Source organism: Pocillopora damicornis, chromosome 12 (assembly GCF_964200805.1).
Source record: "Pocillopora damicornis chromosome 12, jaPocDami1.2, whole genome shotgun sequence".
Taxonomy (NCBI): domain Eukaryota; kingdom Metazoa; phylum Cnidaria; class Anthozoa; order Scleractinia; family Pocilloporidae; genus Pocillopora; species Pocillopora damicornis.
In genome coordinates this window covers 14,929,132-14,953,827 of record NC_142681.1, presented here as the reverse complement: position 1 = coordinate 14,953,827, position 24,696 = coordinate 14,929,132, and the positions used below count along the sequence as shown (strand labels likewise).

The following is a 24,696-nucleotide window of genomic DNA, read 5'->3' as shown; positions in this document are numbered from 1 at the left end:
AATCCGGACGCGATAGAACACTTTGTGCTGGACGTTCAAGCGCTTTATTTTACAGCCCGATCTGCCATTGAGGACAGTACTTCAACTCCAGAAAGACTAACCGGCCTTTGGACTAAGTTGGAAGCCGCTGTAATGAATTTAAGAAAAATCCAATGGCATCTTATAACCACGAAACCCTGTGCTGAGGACATTTTGGCCCCATTAGTTCAAAGTCTGCTGTCGACCATAGAAATAAGGATTGGTAAAGTTATCGAGCAGTACAGCTGCCTTGTTCCTTTTCTAAGGGAGCAGTTGTGTTACCGGGCACCTGTGACCTCAACGGAATGGGTTGGTAGACCATCCTACGTAACTACGAAGGAGCAATTGGAAGTGATGCGCTCCTATGGTTTGTCATGGGTAGAAATAGCGAAAGCACTAGGTGAGCCGAAAATAATTTCATAATAAAGAAAATGCTCACGCGGAGTCATTCGTATTTTTTCTTTTTTTTTTTTTGTCGTGCCCCTTTTTTCGAGAATGGATGTGTTCTCTTTTATTTTAATTCATATTTTAAAAAGTTTTTGAACATCGATATGGCTGCTTTATATTGGCCACAGGTTGATCTATGTTTCATATTCGCCGTTATCGTGCTCTAAAGGGTGTCTCATACGATTTTACCTGTAATACTTTTCGCAGGGGTCATTCGTATTTTTTCTTTTTTTTTTGTCATGCCCCTTTTTTCGAGAATGGATGTGTTCTCTTTTATTTTAATTCATATTTTAAAAAGTTTTTGAACATCGATATGGCTGCTTTATATTGGCCACAGGTTGATCTATGTTTCATATTCGCCGTTATCGTGCTCTAAAGGGTGTCTCATACGATTTTACCTGTAATACTTTTCGCAGGGGTCATTCGTATTTTTTCTTTTTTTTTTTGTCATGCCCCTTTTTTCGAGAATGGATGTGTTCTCTTTTATTTTAATTCATATTTTAAAAAGTTTTTGAACATCGATATGGCTGCTTTATATTGGCCACAGGTTGATCTATGTTTCATATTCGCCGTTATCGTGCTCTAAAGGGTGTCTCATACGATTTTACCTGTAATACTTTTCGCAGGGGTCATTCGTATTTTTTCTTTTTTTTTTGTCATGCCCCTTTTTTCGAGAATGGATGTGTTCTCTTTTATTTTAATTCATATTTTAAAAAGTTTTTGAACGTCGATATGGCTGCTTTATATTGGCCACAGGTTGATCTATGTTTCATATTCGCCGTTATCGTGCTATAAAGGGTGTCTCATACGATTTTACCTGTAATACTTTTCGCAGGGGTCTCGATTTCAACAATATGGAGACGTCGCATCTATCATGAAATGGAAAGAAGAAAGCATTATAGAAGAAGGAAGCTAGGTATGCAAGAGCTGATAGATATAGTGGCTGAAATAAAGTCCAGAAGTGTGAATGCGGGCATCATTATGATCGAGGGTGAATTAGCGGCTCGATCCCTCTACGCTAGAAGATCTGCCATCGCAGAGGCATTAGTTCGCCATGATCCTATAGGTGCAGGCCTGCGGTGGAGAAATTTGACCCCAAGAGTTACTTATAGCGTTCCAGGTAATTTTACATTCTGAGTTATAAAACTTTGAACCGCAAATCATAGATTTGAATAGATGTGATCAAGTGTGCTGCTTATTTCCATATTGCACCGCATGAAGTATGTGTCGCTAAGAGAATTGTGCAGGTTTTGATGTCCATTTTTTACACGTCGACCTTAACAGAAAAGGAGCTCATGTCCGTCCAACATTACCATATCTTGAGTATGACTTTGGATATTCGTTCTCGAAGAGAGCCAATTACTTTCATCATAAAATAACAAATGATCAAACCCAGGATCGTTGACTTATTAGTGTTTGAAATATATATTGTAGGCCCAAGCAGCCTGTGGCACTTGGATGGCAATCACAAGCTGATACGGTAAGTAACAGACCTAAAACATACCATAAATACATTGTTTTTAGATTGCCTGCACCTTGAGGAAAATTAAAAATGATAGGAGCGGAAGACATTTACGTTCCTCATCAACAGCATTTTTTAACATGCTGTAATTCGTCTGTATTCGGGAATTAATACCTGTTACTTCTTTTAATGTATCTATGGAATTCAGTAGAGGAAAAATGCACCATATTCTACTCTTCCCCACTCATAATGTGAGTACCGTGTGAAAGGTGTTTTAAAACTCTTTTCTCAGATGGAGGTTGGTCGTGCACGGAGGAATAGACGGATATTCGAGGCTTGTTGTATTCCTCCGCTGTTCCAGCAATAATAGGGCAGCAACAGTGGCCAATTTATTCTTAGGCGCCACAACTGAATTCTGTTGGCCATCACGGGTGAGGACAGATAAGGGTGGAGAGAATGCGGAAGTTGCGCGCCTTATGGTTGAAAAACGAGGAGAAGGTCGCGGCAGCATTTTGCAAGGTAGTTCGGTCCATAACCAGAGGATAGAGAGGCTGTGGAGAGACATGCGGAAAATGGTCACGGAGTATTTCCGACTCCTCTTCTATTTCTTAGAGAGGAACAATCTTCTGAATCCGAACGACGAACTGGATCTGGCAGCTCTACATTATGTATTTATTCCACGGATTAATGAAAACCTAGAAAAGTTTAAGGTGTCCTGGAACAATCATAAGCTATCTACTGAAAAACAAAAGACTCCAAATCAGTTGTACATTCTAGGAATGCTTAATTTGTTTGGATCAGAATATACAGCGGTAAAGGACTTCTTCGAAAGCAACGTCATAGACTCCAACTATTACGGCGAACATTTTACGTTGTGTTGTTGGTGTTTTTGGTTTTTTTTTATGTTTTTTTTGGGTGTGTGTGTTTGTGTGTGACTGTAAATATATGAAAATCATATATGTGAACTACGGTTAAAGAAATGAAAATGAAAGAGAACATCGCAGTAATAAATACTTCTCAAGCAGCAGTGAAAAAAAGACCTAAGTAGTGCTCATTACTGCGATGTTCGCTTTCATTTTCACTGTCTGTGCGTGTGTTGAGATAAGAAAAAAAATTAACCTCTTAAAAATTTGTTTTAGAATTGTCATCGGGCTGGCAAACTCAGTAGTCATTGAGCTGGAGCCAGATCTTCGCCTACGGGAAGGGGAGACCTTCGGGACTGAGGTTGCCCTGGCAAAACTGGAACGAGAGGCAGAAAAGAACTCCGGCTGGCTTTTTATGGAAATATTTATTGAAAGGTTTTCTTTTTCTTTGTAAATGTTTAGTTGTGAAGTGAAGATATGACACACTGTTACCTTAAGTTGAGTGACTGCGATGCAGTGTTCTCTCAGACTGATGTACATCAAAATGAAAGCTTTTTCTATGACTGTCCGCATCGTTAGAGTGAATATTTCTGAACCAGCGAAATAGTATATTGTGAATTTTCAAATTAGCTAGGAATAACCTTTTTTGTGTGACCGACAAAGAATCCTCAGATAACGTTTAATATTTCCACGTAGCTATAGCTAAGCGAGTATGACGTTAGCGAGAAAAGAAAAAAAATACAGCGCACGTGAAAACACTGCATCATAACCATAAACATGGTTTAGTTATTCTTCTTTTTGTAATAAATAAAGAGACACTTTCGTTGAGATGGTCAAACTATACGTTAGGCTAAAAGAGTTCCATTGCCTTTTTAAAATTGCTTGAGCCAAATTTGAATCATAGGCTGACGACTTTTGACGTTGTGTTAAACTTATAAATAAGATAGACAAGATCATAGCTGTGGCGTAACAGATAATTTCATTCTTTTTTGGGCGTTTCCCCGATCCGTTCGCATTTTTCAATTTAGTTCCTTTCGGTTTTATATTAGCATCGTTTTAAAAAGCTTTTATTTACCTTTTTCTCATACATTTAATGCAAGAAGATCAAGTTTTTTGTTTTTAATCGGATGTGATTAGTCATGTGCACAACATTTAGTGAATAATAAATTGTTGCGGCAGAATGGCTGTGGAATCTTTTGGTTTGGTTTCATCTTACTTTACAAGTTTCCTTGCTCTTAAACTTCCCTTTACGAAAAAATATCTACCACTGTAAACTTTCTTTTTCCCTCAAATGTTGCTGATTTTCTCTATAAGGTGGCTTTCCGGTTCTACTAGCATGTTATTAAAGCACGAGCTGATTATTGTCGTATGTTGTAGCGTTAAAACATTCATGAAAAGTTTGTTATGACTTTTCCAGAGATACTTTCATTTGGAGAATCCGTCAGATATTGTACGATAACTTAACAAACTGTGATGATAGTGTCAAAATTTTGCCAAAATCGCCATGAATACCAAAACAGGGCTTTGTTCATTTATTGCGAGGAAGTAGAGAAATGCTTCCTTAATTTGGTCTTAATCAATACCCTTATGCTAATGGTACATTTTTTAATTGTACAATATACACGAAGTTAAAGGAGAAGACTAACTGCAGTCTTTTTTATTGACATACAGTTTTTATTATCTTTCTAAAACTATCCTAACCTTGTACCGTGAGAAGTCTGGGTAGGAGAGTACTCTGCGGTTATCAGAGTCGGCGATTGAGAAAATTATCAGGCTCCGGCAATGAGACAAACTTCGACGATTGTAACGAATAATTTAAGGACTCGAGCATTAATAGTAAATACAGACATGGGAAATAATATCAGGCTCGGAAAATAATATCAGACACGGGAAATAGCAGACAATGAGGAGGTCTGAAAGAGGCCAACAATAACGGACCCTGTTAATTGATTTCCGACACGAAAATTAATTTTTCGATAGGGAAAATACCCAGACTGAATTTTGAACGGTCGTTGGATGAACGAAGTCCTTGAAAAGGGCAGTCAAAGGCCTTTGGATCAAAATGACTTTTTACCCTTGTCAGACGAGAACTCTGGCCGTTTTGTCACCGACAAGCTTCAGAAGATCTGGGAGAGCGAGAAACATCATTGCAAGATGAATGGGAAACGGCCCAGACTTTGGAAAAGCGTGTTTTGATATGCTTTCTGTCAAAGATGTTATCATCATTTTGACGGGGAATGTATTGTTTACAACTTCTCGCCTTCTCCTTCCTCTGTTTCTCGGGTATCTTGTTTCTAAGCTTATGTCAACTGAGGCAGAGAATACTTATCGGCTCTACGCCTGCGCGTTAGCTATGTGTCTCAATGGTTTGATCGGTGGTCTTGGTATGCACCAGCAAGACTACAGATGTGAAATATTGGGGATCAAAATAGGAAGCGCCCTGAGGGGACTTGTGTACCACAAGGTAGGCACGATCCTAAAGAGTATTCTATACATTTTTCAAAGGCCCAACCGATTTTTCTAATTCTTTAAACACCCAAATTAAGCCGAACAAACTCTAACACATTTATTCATATGATAAAGAATGATTTTTTACAGAAATCTGATCGATTACAATCAGCTATGCCATATGGAGACCCAGGAGTAAAGGGTTATTAAACATCATCGCTTGCTTCTGCGAGAGCAAGCAATCCTACTCACCAACAAAAGCATCGAAGAAACAAACAGTTAATTAACCAGCAGTTAATGGGGAAGTAGGCTACAGAAATCATAACGTACAAGGCCGTGCTTTTTCAGCGAGAATCAAAATGAAGCCTGAGTTGTCGCTCTTTTTACACATTTTAAGATAATTTGGTAAAGGTTTGGATACTCTCGTCTCCAAACGCAACCACGGATATCTTTATGCCGGTGATTAATTAAAATCATATGGTTTCCAAAATCTCTCCTTTAATGTCTAATCTGTACTCTCTTTCAGACGCTTCTACTCAGCAAGCAGACGTTACTGAAATTTACTGCAGGACGCTTATTCGACCTGATATCCAATGATGTTAAAAGAATGGAAGAAGAGACAGTTAAGTTTTTTGTCTTAGCCGTTTTGGCAGTCCCTGCTTTTGCAGGGGCAATATTCCTTATTTACAATTTGATTGGTTGGCAGGCTGTTACGGGTGTGTTCCTCCTGTGTATTCTCATGCCATACTTTGCCATCTTGTCCTATGCTAATGCTAAACTGCGTTTGCGCACAGCTGTAGTATCTGATCAGCGAATCTCCTTAATGAATCAAGTAGTTTCCGGGATCCGCGCGGTCAAAACACATGCGTGGGAGGACGAATATGGAGGAAAGATAAAACATGTAAGAAGGTAAGGTAAACTGTTAGTTTTTAACAAAAGTAGGCTAAAACAACTATCTTTATTCATTCCCTTAATTGTTGACCCAAATTATTCAAAATCCACAAATATGTTTGTCTCAATTGAGAGCTTTATTAGCTAAGTAGTTTAAACCAGCCAAAAAAACAAAAAAGCTTTGGACCGCGGTATGAGCCAATCAGAATTCCTCTTTTCAAAAAGAGTAAGCGTCTCATATAACCCATATCATAGCCGCAGGACTGGCCGGTCAGTTAAAAAATATCAGCATATACTGAGTAGATAGTGTTGAAAGTGCACTCTGATATATAATTGGCTACTCAAACTCCGAACAGCCTTTTCAATTCACCTTCGAGCTACTCGCGTGGGATTTGCGCCCGAAAATATTGTAATCGTTTTTACCCTTAGTGTCGATGAAAGGGGGTTGGATATCACCTCCACTTCGGAGAATAATCGTTCATTATTATAGGTAGAACATGTCAATGAATCTAATTTGACTTCATTTGGTATTATTTTTCATACGCTGTCGTAAGGTCGCAAGAGACGCACTTTCACGACGAGGAAGGGTGCGGTTGCCGCCTGCTTACCTCGTTAATATTTCAAATTAGATATAACACTGAATGCCCACGTAACCTATGATAACCTTTTATCTTCAGAAATGAAATTAGCGTCATTTCCAAGAGGACAGCCATCCAGTCAAGTATCGATGCCTTGTTATACAGTGCAACACCACTGGCCACTCTGGTATCAGTAGTTACTATGGTGCTTACAGGCCAGACCCTCACGCCCACCAATGTTTTCATGCTGCTGTCGTTTATGGGTGTTTTAAAATTTATTGGCATGTTGGTTATGACGTCTGGTCTAATGGTAACGTATGACGCCTACGTTTCCCTCGGAAGAATCGAAGAATTCCTTCTTTTGGAAAATCTTTTGGAAGCCTCAGAGAGTGGTAAAAGCGACGAGCCACAACAAAAAGCGAAAAGGACCTCAGGTAGCCAAAGTCGCATTTACTTGAAAAAAGAAGCAGAAAATATGGAGAAAAGTTCCCTGTCTGGTGAAGCAACAGAATCAAGGCCTACTAATCTATGTGTAACAAATTTCAGCTACGCAAAAACGCATCTTGAAAACGAATTTATTCTTGAGGGTGTCAACTTCTTTGCACCTTCAAATAGTTTAACAGTCATCACTGGCCCGGTTGGAAGTGGTAAGTCTACTCTGCTCTCAGCGATCGCTGGTGAAATTTCGAACGCCAGTGGGACGATTGATTATCAAGGTTCTGTCATTTACTTGCCTCAGACTGCTTGGGTGTTCTCGGGAACGATAAAAGAAAACATTCTTTTTGGCCAGCCCTTCGAGGAGTCCAAGTACGAAAGAATAATCGACGTCTGCGCTCTGAAAGAAGACTTTGAGCGGCTACCTGATGGTGATCAAACAGTTGTTGGAGAACGCGGCGAGGTTCTGAGTGGAGGACAACAGGCGAGAGTAAGTTTAGCTCGTGCAGTTTATGCTGAAGGAGATATTTATCTATTGGATGATCCACTGAGTGCTGTTGATTTTAAAGTTGGCCAACACATCTTTAACAAGTGCATCAAAGATCTATTAGGCGATAAAATCGTTCTGTTCGCTTCGCATCAGCAACAGCACATGGAAAATGCTGATGAAGTGATTGTGTTGTACAAAGGGCGTATCCTCGACAAGGGACGCTTTACTGAGCTGCACGAAAAAGGTGTTATCAATTCAACCGTTGACCCACTCTATGAGGCAGCTCTGAAGGACAAAACAGAGTCATCTTGGCCGTTCGGCTGGGAAGATAAGGAGCAACACGATGATGCTGAAAAGTGCAAGAAAATACATCCTCTGCCTAATGAAGCGAGGAGTTTGGAGATAGCAAAGGAGGATCGTACAGTCGGAGTTGTGACATCCAGGCTTTATTGGGACTATTTCAGAAGTGGAGCACATCCCTTGATGATAACTGGAATGGTTGGTTTAAGTCTCATTACACAAGGTAAACTTATTGTTAGGCTGAGTTAGAAACCTTGGGTCAGGCCCTAACAGGGAATACAGCAACCATTTTTCTATATTTCTTTTATTCTACTTCGTGCAAATCATTTGACAATGGCTATGCTTTTAACTAACAATACACGTTGTTTTAAGATTAGACACTGCACAAATTTCTGACCATGTTCCCGATATCTCATTTGCTCCTACAAGCACGAGGCAAGTGCGAGTCGAACGTGAATAGCGAGTCACGTCCTCGCGTTTGCATTGCACTTGCCTCCACTCGCTTGAAAAAGGTAAAAACTGAAAACTAATCGCTCTACAAACTAACTTTCTGAGACCGAACGTAGTTTTCTAACAATATTTAGGTGCAACATGGTTGACTGCTTTATTTATTCTGTGACGTTGTGGTGCTTTCATAAACATCCCCAAGATATTAACGGTAGTAGCTAATCAAGGCTAGTTGTGTCTAGGCCCAATAAACCTTACAATGTACAACCGAGTGATCATATAGAAATACATTTCAACCACTACATATTAATGTTGTTTCTTTCAGCCATTATAGTTGCTCCAGACTTGTGGCTTTCGTTTCTTGCAAGGCTAAACCAAGAGGATCAGAAGAACAAGACTTATCTATCTGTCTTCGCCTGTCTGGTTGGCGCGTGTTTTATATTTACTATCGTTCGGGCTTATGGATTCTTCCATGTTTGTCTAAAGTGCGCCGAGCGCCTTCACGATAAAATGTTTGTGGCCATTTTACAAGCACCTGTCCTGTTCTTTGATTCAAATCCAGTGGGAAGAATCCTAAATCGCTTCTCCAATGATATTGGCTGCGTAGATGAGTTGTTACCTAAAACATTCCTGGCGGAAATGCAGATGCTCTTGGTGATATTTGCCCAAATTCTGGTAACAGTTGCCACGAATGTTTGGCTGGTGTTTCTTGTTGTTCCAATTTCCGTGCTGGTCGTTTTTCTATCCAATTATTACTTGAAGACTGCCAGAGAACTAAAGAGGTTGGAGTCGATATCCCGAAGCCCAGTGTTTGCTCATTTTTCGGAGACCCTGATAGGACTGGACACGATTCGTACGAGAGGAAGACAGAGAGATTTTGTGGATGCACTATACAGGTATGTTAGAGACATTGATTCAGGGTGTGGTGCCAGAGCCAATAAATGCACAGGGCATAAATGACTCATTATTCCTCATTTTCAGTGAGCTGTTTATTTTTCATTTACCGGCAATACACGCAATTGCATCACGCTTTCTTTTGTAATCCTATTTGGTATGTGCTAAGACACTGGTCAGCGGGCAGTGGACCTTTCCGTACAAGGCACGGTTGCGAAACGAAGTTATCCAGTGGTGAGTTTACAGTACTTGCTCTGCGGGGTTTTCGTTCTTATGATGGGATTTCAACAGACTCATAATAGGAACGGTCAATCAAAAAGATCGCGGGATGCAGAAATTTCACGATTAGTCAAAAGTGTAGCAAATGTATCGAACGTGATTGGTTATCACCAGCCCAATTAGAGAACTAATAGGACAGTGTAAGTGTCATGACGAGTCATGCCAGCGTGTAAGTGTATGCGCGCGCTGTTGTCGGGAATTTCGCGGTTTTTCTCATGAAAACATATAACTGTTGTCTAGTTTCTTTCTTTACTTTGTCATAGTTTTGATTAATTGGTAAGAGAACGTCATGTCATTCAATTTTGTCTTTAACAATACTCGTAATTAAAAATATCAGACTCCCGCTTCGCAGTCGTCCTTCGCTAATCTTTCGTATATTCACTGACCGAATTGGACTCCATTATGAGTTTCTCCTTCTGATAAATGTTATACTTAGTATAAGAGATATAGTTGTGATAGCGAACAATTAAGAATTGGTTTTTTTTTGAGAATTTACCATTTTTAATGGAAGAGTATCCATATCGTTAAAAAATTCGGCTTTAGCGGTTCTCACTTCATCTCGACAAATGGAGCATACCTAAGAATAAGATGTGGTTACGGAAAAGATCTTTCGGATACTTAGCTAGAGGCTTACGGATGTTGATTGGAGAGTAACATCTTTTTGAGAGGGTGGGGTGTCGGGCAGAATTTGTTGAAGGACTCCATTACATTGTCAGACCAAAGGAGACACTGGTCTCACTTCAGTTTGCAGATCCGATGTAATCTATTTGAATTTTTTTTCGGAGTGATTGTCGTAAAAAAAAAATACGATTTAACAACAACAAGCCAATCAGAGCAAAAGAGAAGATCACAATTAGTGACAGAGGACTTAACTTAAAAACAAGGAAACGGCATTGAACGTTGACAAACGCGTTCGACTAATAGGTTGCTGGTTTTGCGCAAGTTTGCTGGATCAATCACTTTGCAAAGTAATACAAAACTCATACAATCCGGTTTATTGTCAACAGTCCACTAAAAAATCACTCTATTATTAAAACTTATTATGATTAAAACTCGTCCCCACAGATATCAAGATGTTCATAATCAGGCGTACATTATGGTGATGGCCAGCGGGAGGTGGCTCTGTGCACGTTTGGACTGTCTCGCTTCCTTGTTAGTCGGTGCAGTTGCTCTGGCTGCAATCTTGGTATCTCAAGATGCTGGTAAGCTCAAGATTCTTAGTAAGGAACATTTTTTAATCTTCCTTTGTAAAGAAAGAATTTATATAGTCGTGTATTAACACAGCATGAATAGCTGAATAATTTTATGAAATAGGTGTAACTATACGTGCTCTGTCATCAACGGGTGGTTTCTAAACACAACAGAAAAGTTAGAGTCACTCGGCTGGCTTAAGTGCTAAGCAAAGTTTGAAATGTCTTGTATGATTTAAAAAGGGAAACTCGTGTTGATAACTCCTCTGCACCTACTAAGCTTGGAGTCAAAACAACGACGCTGAGAAAGATGTAAAAAAGACGCGTTATTTATTCCCTCCTTTTAAGTGACTGCCTGGACCAAGCTAGGTAACGTAGCCTTGTAAAGTTTTTCCTTTCGTCATATGTTTTGAGCTATCGAGAGAAAACAAGTCCGGAATTTATAGATTAAAGTTCAATTTTTCTTTTCAGCTTACGCTGGTCTCGCTCTTGTTTACGTCATCCAAACTCTGAGCTCGACTCAATACGCTGTTAGAAAAACCTCTGAAGTGGAAAACTACATGACGTCAGTTGAGCGAGTTATGACCTACACCCAACTCGATCAGGAGCCTGGATACGGGGAAGAACGAGCACCACCAAAAGACTGGCCTCGGAGAGGAAGTATTGTGTTGAGAGATGTATCATTGACATACTATCCAGGGGGACCTCAAGTGCTGAAGAACATCAATCTTAAAATCAAAGGAGGAGCAAAGATCGGAGTTGCCGGCCGTACGGGAGCCGGGAAGTCATCTTTTGTAGCAGCTCTCATGCGCATGCCTGATGCTGAGGGAAAGATAATCATCGACGATATTCCAATTAAAGAGATAGGCCTCCAACAAGCCCGACGAGGTATCTCGATTCTTGGCCAAAGTCCTGTTCTTTTTAGCGGATCTTTGAGGAAAAATCTCGATATTTTAGACAAGTTTGAAGACGCTGAATTATGGCAGGCTTTAGAGGATGTGCAACTGAAAGATTTTGTCGAGAGGCTCGAGGCCAAGCTGGATCACGAACTTCTGGAACATGGCGCTAATGTGAGTGTCGGAGAGCGGCAGTTAATTTGCTTGGCTCGTGTGCTGCTACAGCGAAGTAAAATCGTCATCTTGGACGAGCCAACTGCGCATGTTGACCCAAACACAGAGCAGACGATTTGGAATGTAGTGCGGGACAAACTGAAGGAGTACACTGTGATCACTATAGCCCACCGTTTGAACACGATAAAAGACTGCGAGAAGATTCTGGTCTTGAAAGATGGAGAAGTTAAAGGATTTGACAGTTGTGACTCAATAATGAACATTAAGTGAGATACGGTCTATTATATTGTGCGGTTTATAATCTTCTCCAGAGCTGGCATTTGACGTTATTGTTCGGTTCTGGCTCCTTTATACTCCTATGCATCCTTAAAATCTCTCTCGCTGTCATGCTTTGGGGTGTCAGGCAATGTCCAATTTGCCGTGGGTCTGTTCTATGATATATAGATTTAGCCGACCTAAAAGCGGAGCTCGCATTTTTTTTCCTGCACGTCTCAAGGGCACAACACCTTGCCCCGGCCAGGACTAGAAACCGAGTCGTCCGACTCGGAGCCCAGTGCACTGACCACTGGACTACTGAACAAAGCCGTGGTGTTGGCTTGCCCGCGGTACAGATGACCACGTATGTTGAAAGTAGCACCTTGTACGATTGTACGGTCGTACGGTCGTACATCCAAATTTTTTCGGCCTGATGGGTTACTACTATTTTGTATAATTATGGGGCTACGCTTTGCGAGCTTCGCTATTAAATCACAGACGAAGTCATAATGTGGTAAGAACAGCAAAACCAGTACACTAGGCGCAGGCGAGTGTGTCACTGAAGTTCGAACTGCTCTATGACCTCCTCTGTGATCTATTAAGGAACAGACCCACCGTAACATAGATAACATTTGTTTTATGTAATAAACAAAGCAAATTTTTTTTCATGTGGACGTCACTTATCCGTCTGTCCCCCAACTGATCATAAGTAAAAGACCAATGGAGATGCCCTGGGAACGACTTACGAGCACCACTTACCACCCAACGCAATGCGCACAAGAAACAAGATAACAGTTTATTCAGAAATAGGAAACTGTTCAGCAGTCTAGCTATGAGCAGATTTAGGGTCCGATATCAGAGAGTAACAGGTTGTCACGTCAACATTCGCTTTGGGTATAAATTTAGATCTCCTCGGATGAGCATGTCAGCATTTACGTTGGGTAAAAATTAAGATCTCCAGCTTGATCATCCTGTTACGCGTGGAAACATCAAATGTTACTCACATATTCAGATAATTACCTGAATCAAAAGTTATATATTTTTGAATAACCTGCTTCCTTGAATTGTGCTCCAGAAATAATAAATGGCATGAGAAATGAAACTTTGTCTTGAATGTTAACTGCAACGGCAATCAAAACACCTGCGAAGCTATAACAACAATTACCTCTCCATGTAAACAAACCATAATGAAGCATGACAAGAATAGATTAATCTCACCCAGTTTGAATGTAGAATCCAAAATCTAATTACCGAAGCTTAGTAACCAGACATCAGATCGGACGCGAACATCGGACACCTTTTTCAAATGTTCCCGCAGATAAGCCGCACCCACAATTTCTAGCGATGATTTTTGGAAAAAGGTGCGGCTTATCTGCGGGTTTTTATGGTAACTTACTGGTGAATAGGAAAAAGTTCAAAGCATTTTCACTGCTTCTGTCGTTCTAAATATTACATGTCAGTCACGCCACCAATTTCCCCTTTAACCCCTAAGAGTGACTAGCATCTAATTTCTCCCTATAATTTCACCTCTGAATCATTCATTTAGGTCATGAGAAGAAAGGAAATGATTATCAACTAAAGAAGCTCTTGATTGTTAAACAAATTCTCCTTGTCAGAACCTTAGGAAATGTATGGAGAATGGTATGGAGAATATGCATAATGATCTTAGGGTGTGAAGGGTTAAGTATGTTTTTTTTATGATGTGTACTTTTTCTTATGGACATCTTATTTTAGTATCTATCTTTTACCAGCTGACATGTGAGAAGAATCAATTCTCCATTAGTAATTCGACACATTGCAGGCAAACTCTACTACTGATTACATTCGAATTCTATTTGATAAAAAAGCATGAAGGGCAATAGAGGAAATTAGCTGACACAATTCAAGTTTTCCTTCGCAAGTATTTTGTGATGTTTTTATCTATGATATGGTAAAGTTTACAGTTTCCCTCATTTCACTGTCTTCTTTTCTTCTTTTCCTTTTCTTTTCTTTTTTTCACCTTTCTTCAGTAGGGCTTTCTCGGCATCGCTAAGGGACCTAGAAGATAAATTAATAACCCAGTTAGTTTTGTCAACATACGATGTATCAAACGGTGACACAGCCGCCTGTATCCACGTGTAGCCAGGCTACGTGGACGATACCTTTATCATCCTGGATCGCAGAAAAGTGGATGACCTCTTACAGCATCTAAACAACCAGCAGCCTTCCATCCGCTTCACCATGGAAACAGAGAATGACAAAAAAACTCGCCTTCCATCTGTTCTGGTTTCTACTGATTTTCCTTTTTTTCTTTCTTGCAGAAACTTATCGAGATCGGAAAACCAAACAACAGTGCCGAACCCGCCAACGAGTTCAAAGCTACTACGGTTTTACCTTATGTCAAAGGTCTGTCCGAACAGCTTCGCCATTGCCTATCCCTGTGAATGCGGCAAGGTGTACAGCGGAGAGACTGAAAGACCCATGCAAGACAAAATTAAGGAGCACGATCGAGACAACCGACTCGCCCGTACCGAGACCGCCGCCGTTTCAGAGCATGCCCACAACACCGGACACAAGCCACTCTGGAACGAAATAAAGTTAATCGATCGTGACCCTTATTACTACATGCGCAGGGTCAAAGAGGCAATTGATGTAAGACTTCACCCTGACAACATCAACAGGGATAGTGGAATCGAAATTCCAGAAGCGTGGATGCCCACGATCAAAAAACACAACAACAGAAGATCCGTGGGACAGCGGACCGCCGAGGGAGTAAATCACTGAGTGAAACAGGAAGGTTCGAAATGCACCAATCAGAGCAGTTGAAAGAACAACTAATCACAGCAGAGCATCATGCTTTATAAGATCACACGAAGATTGGGAAAAACAAGGTTTGAATTTTTCTGGGCCTTAGCGTAAGAGAAAACCCAGATAAGAGACGACTTACCTCCTCTTCTTTCTCGGATCCTTCGTGATTCGCTTCTCTTTGTTGATGACCCCTTTTTAGTCTGTTTTCTGGAAACCCTTTCTCCACGAACTTGAATTATAACAATTTCCTGCGGTTGAAAAAGCTTTAGTTCCGCCGGTGTGTTGCTTTGCGAGCTAATTAAAAGTTGCAAAGTATTGAGAATTACTGTTGAAATATAACCTCAGCTATTTTGATCTCTCGCTCAAAACGCATGTTGCTAATAATTTGCTTCACATTTATTAGCCCACGTAAACCGCTCGTGTAATGCTTAACAGTGTGCACGTCGTACGCTGCGCTTAGTATCGGCACTGGAGTATGAGCACTTCATTGGGATCTACCGTTGTCTCCAGGCACTAGCGGGGTACCCTATTAACGCACACAATCGCACCTGCGCATTACTTTCTCCTTGTCCCTTCCATTACGTACGTAATGGCTAAGATAGTGCCCGCAATGCGGCAGTTAGCCGCGCATGCTAAAAGTAGCACCTTGTACGGAGGCCTGTACGGTGTCAACTCCAACTTGTTTCGGCCATGGGTTACTTCTATTTTGTATATCTATGGGGTTACGCTGCGCGCGCTGTGACCTCCGCTACTACAGTATCTCCCGGACATTTACCTCAAAGAGGAGTTCAAAGCCTCCAGAAGCCCCCCTTACCCTATCACACCCATTCACCTCTTACGAACAACGAGCTTTGTGTCACACATTTAGTTGTCCTGACAACTGAGCACAAGCACGTTGAATCGGAAGCTTATTCTGTAAGAGTTTGATACACATTATTTTCCTAACGGAGTTTTCTGTAGCATCGTTCCTCTTCATTTCCTCAAACCAATGTCGCCGCAATGGCCGGCAAGCGAACCTTTATGTAAGAGGCAAGGTTGAAGAGCAAAGCTTTACGTATCCTCATCAACGGTAAGCCATGTTTTTACTAATTGGCCGTCTAAAAGAGATTCTAAAGTTACGTTTTGAGTTTTAGCCCTTCGTCAGAGCGAAGAAAATCACTTATGAATGTCAATCAAATTAAGAATAATTAACGTATAGTACAGTTCCCAACACTCTAGCAAACCACGAATTAATTTTCAGTGATCATTTTGTGGACAACAGCGCCTTCACTTTCAGAATACTACTTTTAAATCCACGTTTATCTCCCGGAGTCAATTTAAGTAGAATTTTTGGGGGAGTTTTCGTAAACAAAGTGGTCTATTGTGACAAAACATGGCGTTTTTGTCGTTTTCAAGCGGTAAACCTGTCTCGAGCGGTAAACCCGTTATTCCCCGTGGATAACCACCAAATACTGGTTCTACTCAGTATCTTAAATTGCGAATTTACTGCACCAAGGTTTTACGGATGTAGAATTGCTGCATTTTGATGCCTGTTTCGTGACCAGATAACATGATAAGTTTATTATCATAAACATTTGGTTGAGGAGCCCTTGTCATGGTGAAAATTATCGTCGCACGCATTTGTCAAAGGGATGAATTAGCGCTTAAAGTTACTGGTCTGCTTATAAATTGAATACACTTCACTGTCAAAGTGCATCCCAGCAAAAGGGAGTACAATGATATCTACGGTATGACAGGGAAACCTTAGGAAAAGGGGAGGTTGAGTTATAATCGCTCCCACGGAAAGCAGTGATAAGTCTAGAGGGTGATGTCACTTTTGAGGAACGTTTTTGTTTTAAATTATATTTATGCGGGGGAGTCCAGAATCAGTGTCGGTCAAGTTTAGTGCGATTGAAATTAAGGTCCAGCTTACTATTCTGCTAGAAAACTTTGAGGAGGACTTTAGACTTTTAATGAATGATTTGTCAAACTTATTAGAACGAAAGAATCTATGGCGTAGGACTATTCAGATAACAACTGAAGTCGAAAATTTCGATATGAACCATTAATTAAAGTCATATCGCGGTCCATTCTTCATTGGAAAAAATTTCCAGACAACTTTTCCAAATTATTTCTAGCCAACAAAAAAAAGGAACGAATGTTTTCCACTCACACTACAACGGTGGTCAACGGCGGCAGACAGATTCGAATGGACCTTGATCATGTAATTACCAAGAGCTTCGTTAAACCGCCAAAAAATTGAAAGAGCATTGATGAGAGCTTTTTCACTAGCTCGGAGAATTTTTCAACCAAAAAACCAAGTAAATTTTTAGAATCGCATGACATTTCTAAACAAACACTCTGATCCTCTTTAGAGGTTTCAAGGAACCATTTAGTGGCACTTTGCAGAAAATTTCTGACTTTCGGGCATTTAGCCTTTACGTGACCGTGCCCGGCAATCTGATCAGAAGGGTCGACAACCGAACAATATTACAAGCTCGAAGAATTTGTCAACTAAAAGAGCAAGATAATTTTTGGAATCGCTAAACAATTCTGAGGAAGCATCTAATATTCCTACGAAAATTGAAAGAACCTTAATTTCGGTGGAAATTCTGTGAACAATTCTGACTGCCGGGCATTTCGTCGTCTTGAGAGGTCGTTATTAAAACATGGAATGACCTAGATCCATCTAAAACCACCTACATCCACCTAAAATTACAAAAACCACCTGAAACCATGTTCAGAATATTATTTTTATCCTTTTGCCGGAGGCCTTGTTGTGAGAATTTTGTTGAAAAATACACGCGGAAAATGTTGTCTTGTTTTGCAAGTTGCCATTAATAGCGAAAACCAATACTATTGAAAATTAAGTCACTGTCTGCGACATTTGCCCATCCAACGGCTCGCATGAAAGTATTGGAAAAACACAAAGAGGGAAAAACACAAACAAAATTGTTTACTCAAGAGCAGCAGGAAGAACCTTAGGGCTTTTGGAGTAATATATAGACTACGTTTTCGAGGTCAGTGTTTTCGAGGTCTACTATTTTCAACGTCTGATAGAGTTCAACGGGACACCTGGTAGGTAGTGGGAAATTTGATGAGGTTGCGTAATATAACATCAGCTGTGATGTGTTTCATTGATACGGACGCTCGTACGGTGTCAAGTCCAAACATTTCTCGGCTTGATGGGTTAGTACTATTTTGTATAACTATGGGACTACCTTTCGCGCGCTGCGAGCTCCGCTATCACAGTCTCTCCCCAACATTTTACACCAAAGAGGAGTTCAAAGGCTCCAGGAGCCCCCCCTTACCCTACCACACCCTTTTACCCCTTACGAACAACGAGCTTAGTGTCACACACTTCGTTGTCCTGACGACTGAGCAAGAGCACGTTGAATCGGAAGCTTATTCTGTAAGAGTGTGATACACATTATTTTCCTAACGGAGTTTTCTGTAGCATCGTTCCTCTTCATTTCCTCAAACCAATGTCGCCGCAATGGCCGGCAAGCGAACCTTTATGTAAGAGGCAAGGTTGAAGAGCAAAGCTTTACGTATCCTCATCAACGGTAAGCCATGTTTTTACTAATTGGCCGTCTAAAAGAGATTCTAAAGTAACGTTTTGAGTTTTAGCCCTTCGTCAGAGCGAAGAAAATCACATATAAATGTAAATCAAACTAAGAATAATTAAGTATCGTACAGTTCCCAACACTCAAGCAAAACCACGAAGTAATCTACAGTGATCATTTTGTGGACGACAGCGCCTTCACTTTCAGAATACTACTTTTAAATCCACGTTTATCTCCCAGAGTCAATTTAAGTAGAATTTTTGGTGGAGTTTTTGTAAACAGAGTGGTCTATTACGACAAAACATGGCGTTTTTTTGTCGTTTTTCAACGGTCAACCTATTTTAATCAATATATTATAAAATACTACTTTTAAATCCACGTTTATCTCCCAGACACAATGTTAGTAGAATGTTTGGGCGAGTTTTTGTTAACAAAGTGGTCTATTATAAGAAAACATGGCGTTTTTTTGTCGTTTTCCAACGGTAAACCCGTTATTCCCGTAGGTAACCACTAAATACCGGCTCAACCCGGTATCTTAAATTGCGAGTTTACGGCGGCAAGATTTTACGGAAGTATACAAGCTGCATTTTGATGCTTGTTTCGTGAACAGAGAACATGATAAGTTTATTATCATCAACATTTGGTTTAGTGAAGAGCCCCTCGTCATGATGAAAATTATAGTCGCACGCATTTGTCAAAGGGATGAATTAGCGCTTAAAGTTACCGGTCTTCAAGGTGCTTGGTTTCTGTGTTTATAAATTGAATACACTTCACTGTCAAAGTGCATCCCAGCAAAAGGGAGTACAATGATATCTATGGTATGACGGGGAAACCTTAGGAAAAGGGGAGGGTGAGTTATAATCGCTCCCACGGAAAGCAGTGATAAGTCTAGAGGGTGATGTCACTTTTGAGGAACGATTTTGTTTTAAATTATTTTTATGCGGGGGAGTCCAGAATCAGTGCAAGTCAAGTTTAGTACGATTGGAAAAAAGGTCCAGTTCACTATTCTGCTAGAAAACTCTGAGCAGGACTTCAGACTTTTAATGAATGATTTGTCAAACTTACTAAAACGAAAGAATGTATGGCGCGGGACAATTCAGATAACAACTGAAGTCGAAAATGTCGATGTGAACCATTAATTAAAGTCATGCTGCGGTCCATTCTTCATTACAAAAAATTTCCAGACAACATTTCCAATTGCAGAATACTATTTTTATCCTTTTGGGGCATTTTTGTGACAATTTTGTGACAAATACGCACGGGAAATGTTGTCTTGTTTTGCAGGTTCCCATGATGGCTTGCATGAAAGTATTAGAAATACACAAAGAGGGAAAAACACAAACAAAATTGTTTACACAGGAACAGCAGCAAGAGCCTTAGGGCTTTTCGAGTAATATATAGACTACGTTTTCGAGGTCTGCTTTTTCTCTACGTCTGATAGAGGCCAACGGGACACCTTGTAGGTAGTGGGAAATTTGATGAGGTTGCGTAATATATAACATCAGCTGTGATGTGTTTCATTGATACGGACACTCGTACGGTGTCAAGTCCAAACATTTTTCGGCTTGATGGGTTAGTACTATTTTGTATAACTATGGGACTGCCCTTCGTGCACTGCAAGCTCCGCTATCACAGTCTCTCCCCAACATTTTACATCAAAGAGGAGTTCAAAGGCTCCAGGAGCCCCCCCCTTATCCCTACCACACCCTTACACCCCTTACGAACAACGAGCTTAGTGTCACACACTTCGTCGTCCTGACGACTGAGCAAGAGCACGTTGAATCGGAAGCTTATTCTTTAAGAGTTTGATACACATTATTTTCCTAACGGAGTTTTCTGTAGCATCGTTCCTCTTCATTTCCTCAAACCAATGTCGCCGCAATGGCAATGGTAAGCCATGTTTTTACTAATTGGCCGTCTAAAAGAGATTCTAAAGTAACATTTTGAGTTTTAGCCCTTCGTCAGAGCGAAGAAAATCACTTATAAATGTCAATCAAATTAAGAATAATTAACGTATAGTACAGTTCACAACACTCTAGCAAAACCACGAATTGATTTACAGTGATCATTTCACCATTAATTTGTGTCATTTTGTGGACGACAGCGTCTTCACCTTCAGATTACTACTTTTAAATCTACGTTTATCTCCCAAAGTCAATTTAACTGGAAGTTTTGGGCGCGTTTTTGTAAACAAAGAGGTCTATTATGACAAAACACGGCGTTTTTTTGTCGTTTTCCAACGGTCAACCTATTTTAAGCAGTAAACCCGTTATTCCCCGTGGGTAAATCCACGTTTATCTCCCAGAATCAATCTTAGTAGAATGTTTGGCGAGTTTTTGTTAACAAAGTTGTGTATTATGACAAAACATGGCGTTTTTTTGTCGTTTTCCAACAGTAAACCCGTTATTCCCCGTAGGTAACCACTAAATACCGGTTCGACTCGGTATCTTAAATTGCGAATTTACTGCGTCAAGATTTTACGGATGTAGACAAGCTGCATTCTGATGCCTGTTTCGTGAACAGATAACATGATAAGTTTATCATCATCAACATTTAGTTTAGTGAAGAGCCCTCGTCATGATGAAAATTATAGTCGCACGCATTTGTCAAAGGGATGAATTAGCGCTTAAAGTTACGGGTCTTCAAGGTGCTTGGTTTCTGTGTTTATAAATCGAATACACTTCACTGTCAAAGTGCATCCCAGCAAAAGGGAGTACAATGACATCTACGGTATGACAGGGAAACCTTAGGAGAAGGGGAGGGTGAGTTATAATCGCTCCCCCGGAAAGCAGTGATAAGTCTAGAGGCTGATGTCACTTTTGAGGAACGTTTTTGTTTTAAATTATATTTATGCGGGGGAGTCCAGAATCAGTGCAGGTCAAGTTTAGTGCGATTGCAATTAAGGTCCAGTTTACTATTCTGCTAGAAAACTTTGAGGAGGACTTTAGACTTTTAATGAATGATTTAACAAACTTATTTGCGGTCCATTCTTCTTTGAAAAAAAAATTTCAGACAATATTTCCAAATTATTTCTATCCAAAAAAGTTTTCCGCTCACGCTACAACGGTCGTCAACAGCGGCAGACAGTTCGAATGGACCTTGATCATGTAATTACCAAGAGCTTAATTAAACCGCCAAAAAAATTGAAAGAGCATTGATGTTAGCTTTTTCATTAGCTCGGAGAATTTGTTTACTAAAAAACCAAGTTAATTTTTAGAATCGCATGACATTTCTTAACAAACACTCTGATTCTCTTTAGAGGTTTCAAAGAACCATTCAGTGGCACTTTGGAGAAAATTTCTGACTGCCGGGCATTTAGCCTTTACGTGACCGTGCTTGGCAGTCTGATCAGAAGCGTCGACAACCGAACAATATTACAAGCTCGAAGAATTTTTCAACTAAAAGAGCAAGATAATTTTTGGAATCGCTTAACAATTCTAAGCAATCATCTGATATTCCTACGAAGTTTGAAAGAACCTTAATTTCGGTGGAAATTCTGTGAAAAATTCTGACTGACTTGTATTTTGTCGTCTTGAGAGGTCGTTATTAAAACATGGAATGACCTAGATCCATCTAAAACCACCTACAACCACTTAACACCACCTAAAGCCACCTGAAACCACTAACAACCACGTTCAGAATACTATTTTTATCCTTTTGAGGCATTTTTGTGACAATTTTGTTGACAAGTGTAAATACACACGGGAAATGTTGTATTGTTTTGTTGGTTCTCATTTGTAGCGAAAACTAATACCCCTGAAATTAAGTCACTGGCCCGATTTATACTAGAGACGGATCATCCGTCTAGACGGATCATCCGTCATACGGATAATCCGTCCAAGTATAAATGAGAAGACGAATTTTGACGAATAATCTGTCTAGATATAAATCGTTCGCGAGTTTCACGAAGGGTGTCTCGGTGTTGAGCCGAGTGGAAGCCTGGCGAGAGCTTAAATATGGCGGCTCTCGTAGCCTTGTTGATGAAATCGAGAAGAACAGCATTGGATATGGCGGTATATCAGAGAAAAATATCCTCTTTCAAGCGCATGTTTGAGCCAGAAAATAGCTTAATGAACTTCATGTTACCCTTTTCTCTCGCTAATCTTGCTCAAGATAGGAAGAAAAGAAGTAGAGATGAGATAAGAAACAAGAAATGGTGGGAGGACGGCCTTCAAAACTGGTCGGAGTCGCAGTTTAAAAAAAGACTTCGAGTTAATCGAGACACATTTCATTTCATTCTTGGAGAATAGAAACCAGTCTCTCTCATATGGAAACTTCGTCAAAAACCGTCTTCGTTTTCCGTCTAGATAAAAATTTAGAGACGGATGATCCGTCTAAGACGAGCTATCCGTCTGTTAGCACGTCTTGAAGACGTGCTGACAGACGGATCAGCATTAGATGAATTTTGCTCCATAATTCGTCTTAGTACCGAATTTATATTTGGACGAGTTATCCGTCTGAGACGGATGATTCGTCTCTGACGGATAACTCGTCTCTAGTATAAATTCGGCCACTGTCTGCGACATTTGCCCATCCAATGGCTCGCATGAACCATAGGAAAAATACAAAGAAGGAAAAACACAAAGAGGGAAAAACACAAAGAAAATTGTTTACACAGGAGCAGCACCAAGAGTCCTAAGGCTTTTCGAGTAATACGTAGACTATGTTTTCGAGGTCTGCCTTTTTCAACGTCGGACAGAGGTTAACGGAACACCTAGCAGGTAGTCGGAAATTTGATAAGGTTGCGTAAAATAACATCAGAGGTGATGTGTTACAGGGAAATCCGAACGGTCCTAACCATCTGAAATTGCTTCAAGTCGGGCTGCGGAGTAAGCGTACAACCGTGCAGACCATACAGATCGTGCAGATCGTGCTTTGTTGGCTCCAGAATTACGACTGTTTCATTTCGCGAGACACTGACAAATTCATTCACGACCTATCACGCAAGCGTTTTACAGTATTATGCGGTTATTTTTAGCTTGAGAGAAAAATTACGTTTTCTCGCTTATGAAGTTTTATTTTACGCCCCAGTGGACGTGAAATGAAAGTAAAAAAAGTTTGATTTATTTTTATGAGTAATACTTTGTCATGTATGCGACAAGTTCTTGCTTAGAGGAGACCCGAAGGAAATCGGAAAAGTCAAAAATTGTAGAAACTCCATTCGGAGTGAAAAGTTGGTTCCACGCCGCTTCCTCAAATAATTACAAGATAATGTTCCCCCGTTATTTGGTTTCTATCTAAAGGGAGCCTGGAACTCAACAGGCTCACCCAGGCAAGGGGATAAATTTTGGCCGGCCACGCGCAAATATCCTGCGCAAAATTTTAAACAAAAACAAGGGCAGCTGACGTATTGAACCAATTGTTTTATAACATTTTCAACCCGAAGGAAAATTTTTTTCTCGAGGGATGTTTGCTGACGTCATGAGCGTGCACAATAGGATTATGAAGCACGCTCGCGCAATTGAATTTGATTAGAAAAAATTTACTAGCTATGTTATAATTTGTTTTAGGCTATATAAAAGTCATGAGGTTCTACAAGACACGGTGACTTATTGGATTTTATGTAAGTTTACAACTCTTAGAGGGCAAGTTGGTTCCGAAATCCTGGAACAACATGCAAAGGCATTTGGTCATTGCGTTGAACATGCTAATAATGGCTATGTATTTTGTAGGTCTCAAGTGATGGCACCAAAAAGCGGTTACATGAAAATCTCCGGTGATGAAGATAAAAAAGTCAGTTTTGTATCTTTACTTTTTTTTCGTTGGATGAACGAAGTCCTTAAAAAGGGCAGTCAAAGACCTTTGGACCAAAATGACTTTTTACCCTTGTCAGACGAGAACTCTGGCCGTTTTGTCACCGACAAGCTTCGAAAGAGCTGGGAAAGCGAGAAACATCATTCCAAGATGAATGGGAAAAGGCCCAAACTTTGGAAAAGCGTGTTTGATGTGCTTTCTGCCAAAGATGTTATCATCATTTTGACGGGGAATATATTGTGTACAACTTCTCGCCTTCTCTTTCCACTGTTTCTCGGATATCTTGTTTCTAAGCTTATGTCAACCGAGGAAGAGAATAATTATCAACTCTACACCTGCGCGTTAGCTATGTGTCTCAATGGTTTGATCGGTGGTCTTGGTGTGCACCAGCAAGACTACAGATGTGAAGTATTGGGGATCAAAATAGGAAGCGCCCTTAGGGGACTGGTGTACCACAAGGTAGGCACGATCCTAAAGAGCATTCTATGCATTTTTCGAAGGCTAAACCGATTTTTCTAATACCCTTAACACCCCCGAAATAAG

General features: G+C 40.3%; 4 protein-coding genes across 4 annotated transcripts; all 4 read left to right on the top strand.

The window, feature by feature from the left end:
* Positions 1 to 61: 61 nt before the first annotated feature.
* LOC149036673 (uncharacterized) lies at positions 62 to 1,785 on the top strand. The gene is made up of 2 exons (XM_089189088.1): positions 62 to 418; positions 1,301 to 1,785. The coding sequence occupies exons 1-2, from the start codon at positions 133 to 135 to the stop codon at positions 1,600 to 1,602; spliced, it is 588 nt and encodes a 195-aa protein (XP_089045214.1). The 5' UTR covers positions 62 to 132; the 3' UTR covers positions 1,603 to 1,785.
* Positions 1,786 to 1,847: 62 nt separating this feature from the next.
* On the top strand, positions 1,848 to 4,031 carry LOC149036672 (uncharacterized). The gene is made up of 2 exons (XM_089188605.1): positions 1,848 to 1,945; positions 2,220 to 4,031. Exons 1-2 carry the CDS (start codon positions 1,848 to 1,850, stop codon positions 2,860 to 2,862), a joined length of 741 nt encoding a protein of 246 aa, XP_089044731.1. The 3' UTR covers positions 2,863 to 4,031.
* Positions 4,032 to 4,815: 784 nt separating this feature from the next.
* On the top strand, positions 4,816 to 13,169 carry LOC149036671 (ATP-binding cassette sub-family C member 4-like). The gene is made up of 6 exons (XM_089189086.1): positions 4,816 to 5,254; positions 5,765 to 6,147; positions 6,807 to 8,155; positions 8,705 to 9,275; positions 10,618 to 10,754; positions 11,214 to 13,169. Exons 1-6 carry the CDS (start codon positions 4,949 to 4,951, stop codon positions 12,080 to 12,082), a joined length of 3,615 nt encoding a protein of 1,204 aa, XP_089045212.1. The 5' UTR covers positions 4,816 to 4,948; the 3' UTR covers positions 12,083 to 13,169.
* A 10,712-nt stretch (positions 13,170 to 23,881) lies between these two features.
* On the top strand, positions 23,882 to 24,672 carry LOC149036670 (ATP-binding cassette subfamily C member 4-like). The gene has a single exon (XM_089188604.1). It carries the CDS (start codon positions 24,082 to 24,084, stop codon positions 24,670 to 24,672), a length of 591 nt encoding a protein of 196 aa, XP_089044730.1. The 5' UTR covers positions 23,882 to 24,081.
* Positions 24,673 to 24,696: the final 24 nt, after the last annotated feature.

Bases quoted from the DNA above. Each gene is read 5' to 3' on its own strand.
- LOC149036673 (XM_089189088.1), top strand. From the start codon at position 133: ATGAATTTAAGAAAAATCCAATGGCATCTTATAACCACGAAACCCTGT. The intron at 419-1,300 runs GTGAGCCGAAAA...TACTTTTCGCAG, and splicing joins AGAAATAGCGAAAGCACTAG to GGGTCTCGATTTCAACAATA.
- LOC149036672 (XM_089188605.1), top strand. From the start codon at position 1,848: ATGATCAAACCCAGGATCGTTGACTTATTAGTGTTTGAAATATATATT. The intron at 1,946-2,219 runs GTAAGTAACAGA...CTCTTTTCTCAG, and splicing joins GGCAATCACAAGCTGATACG to ATGGAGGTTGGTCGTGCACG.
- LOC149036671 (XM_089189086.1), top strand. From the start codon at position 4,949: ATGGGAAACGGCCCAGACTTTGGAAAAGCGTGTTTTGATATGCTTTCT. The intron at 5,255-5,764 runs GTAGGCACGATC...ACTCTCTTTCAG, and splicing joins GGGGACTTGTGTACCACAAG to ACGCTTCTACTCAGCAAGCA. The intron at 6,148-6,806 runs GTAAGGTAAACT...TTTTATCTTCAG, and splicing joins AAGATAAAACATGTAAGAAG to AAATGAAATTAGCGTCATTT.
- LOC149036670 (XM_089188604.1), top strand. From the start codon at position 24,082: ATGGCACCAAAAAGCGGTTACATGAAAATCTCCGGTGATGAAGATAAA.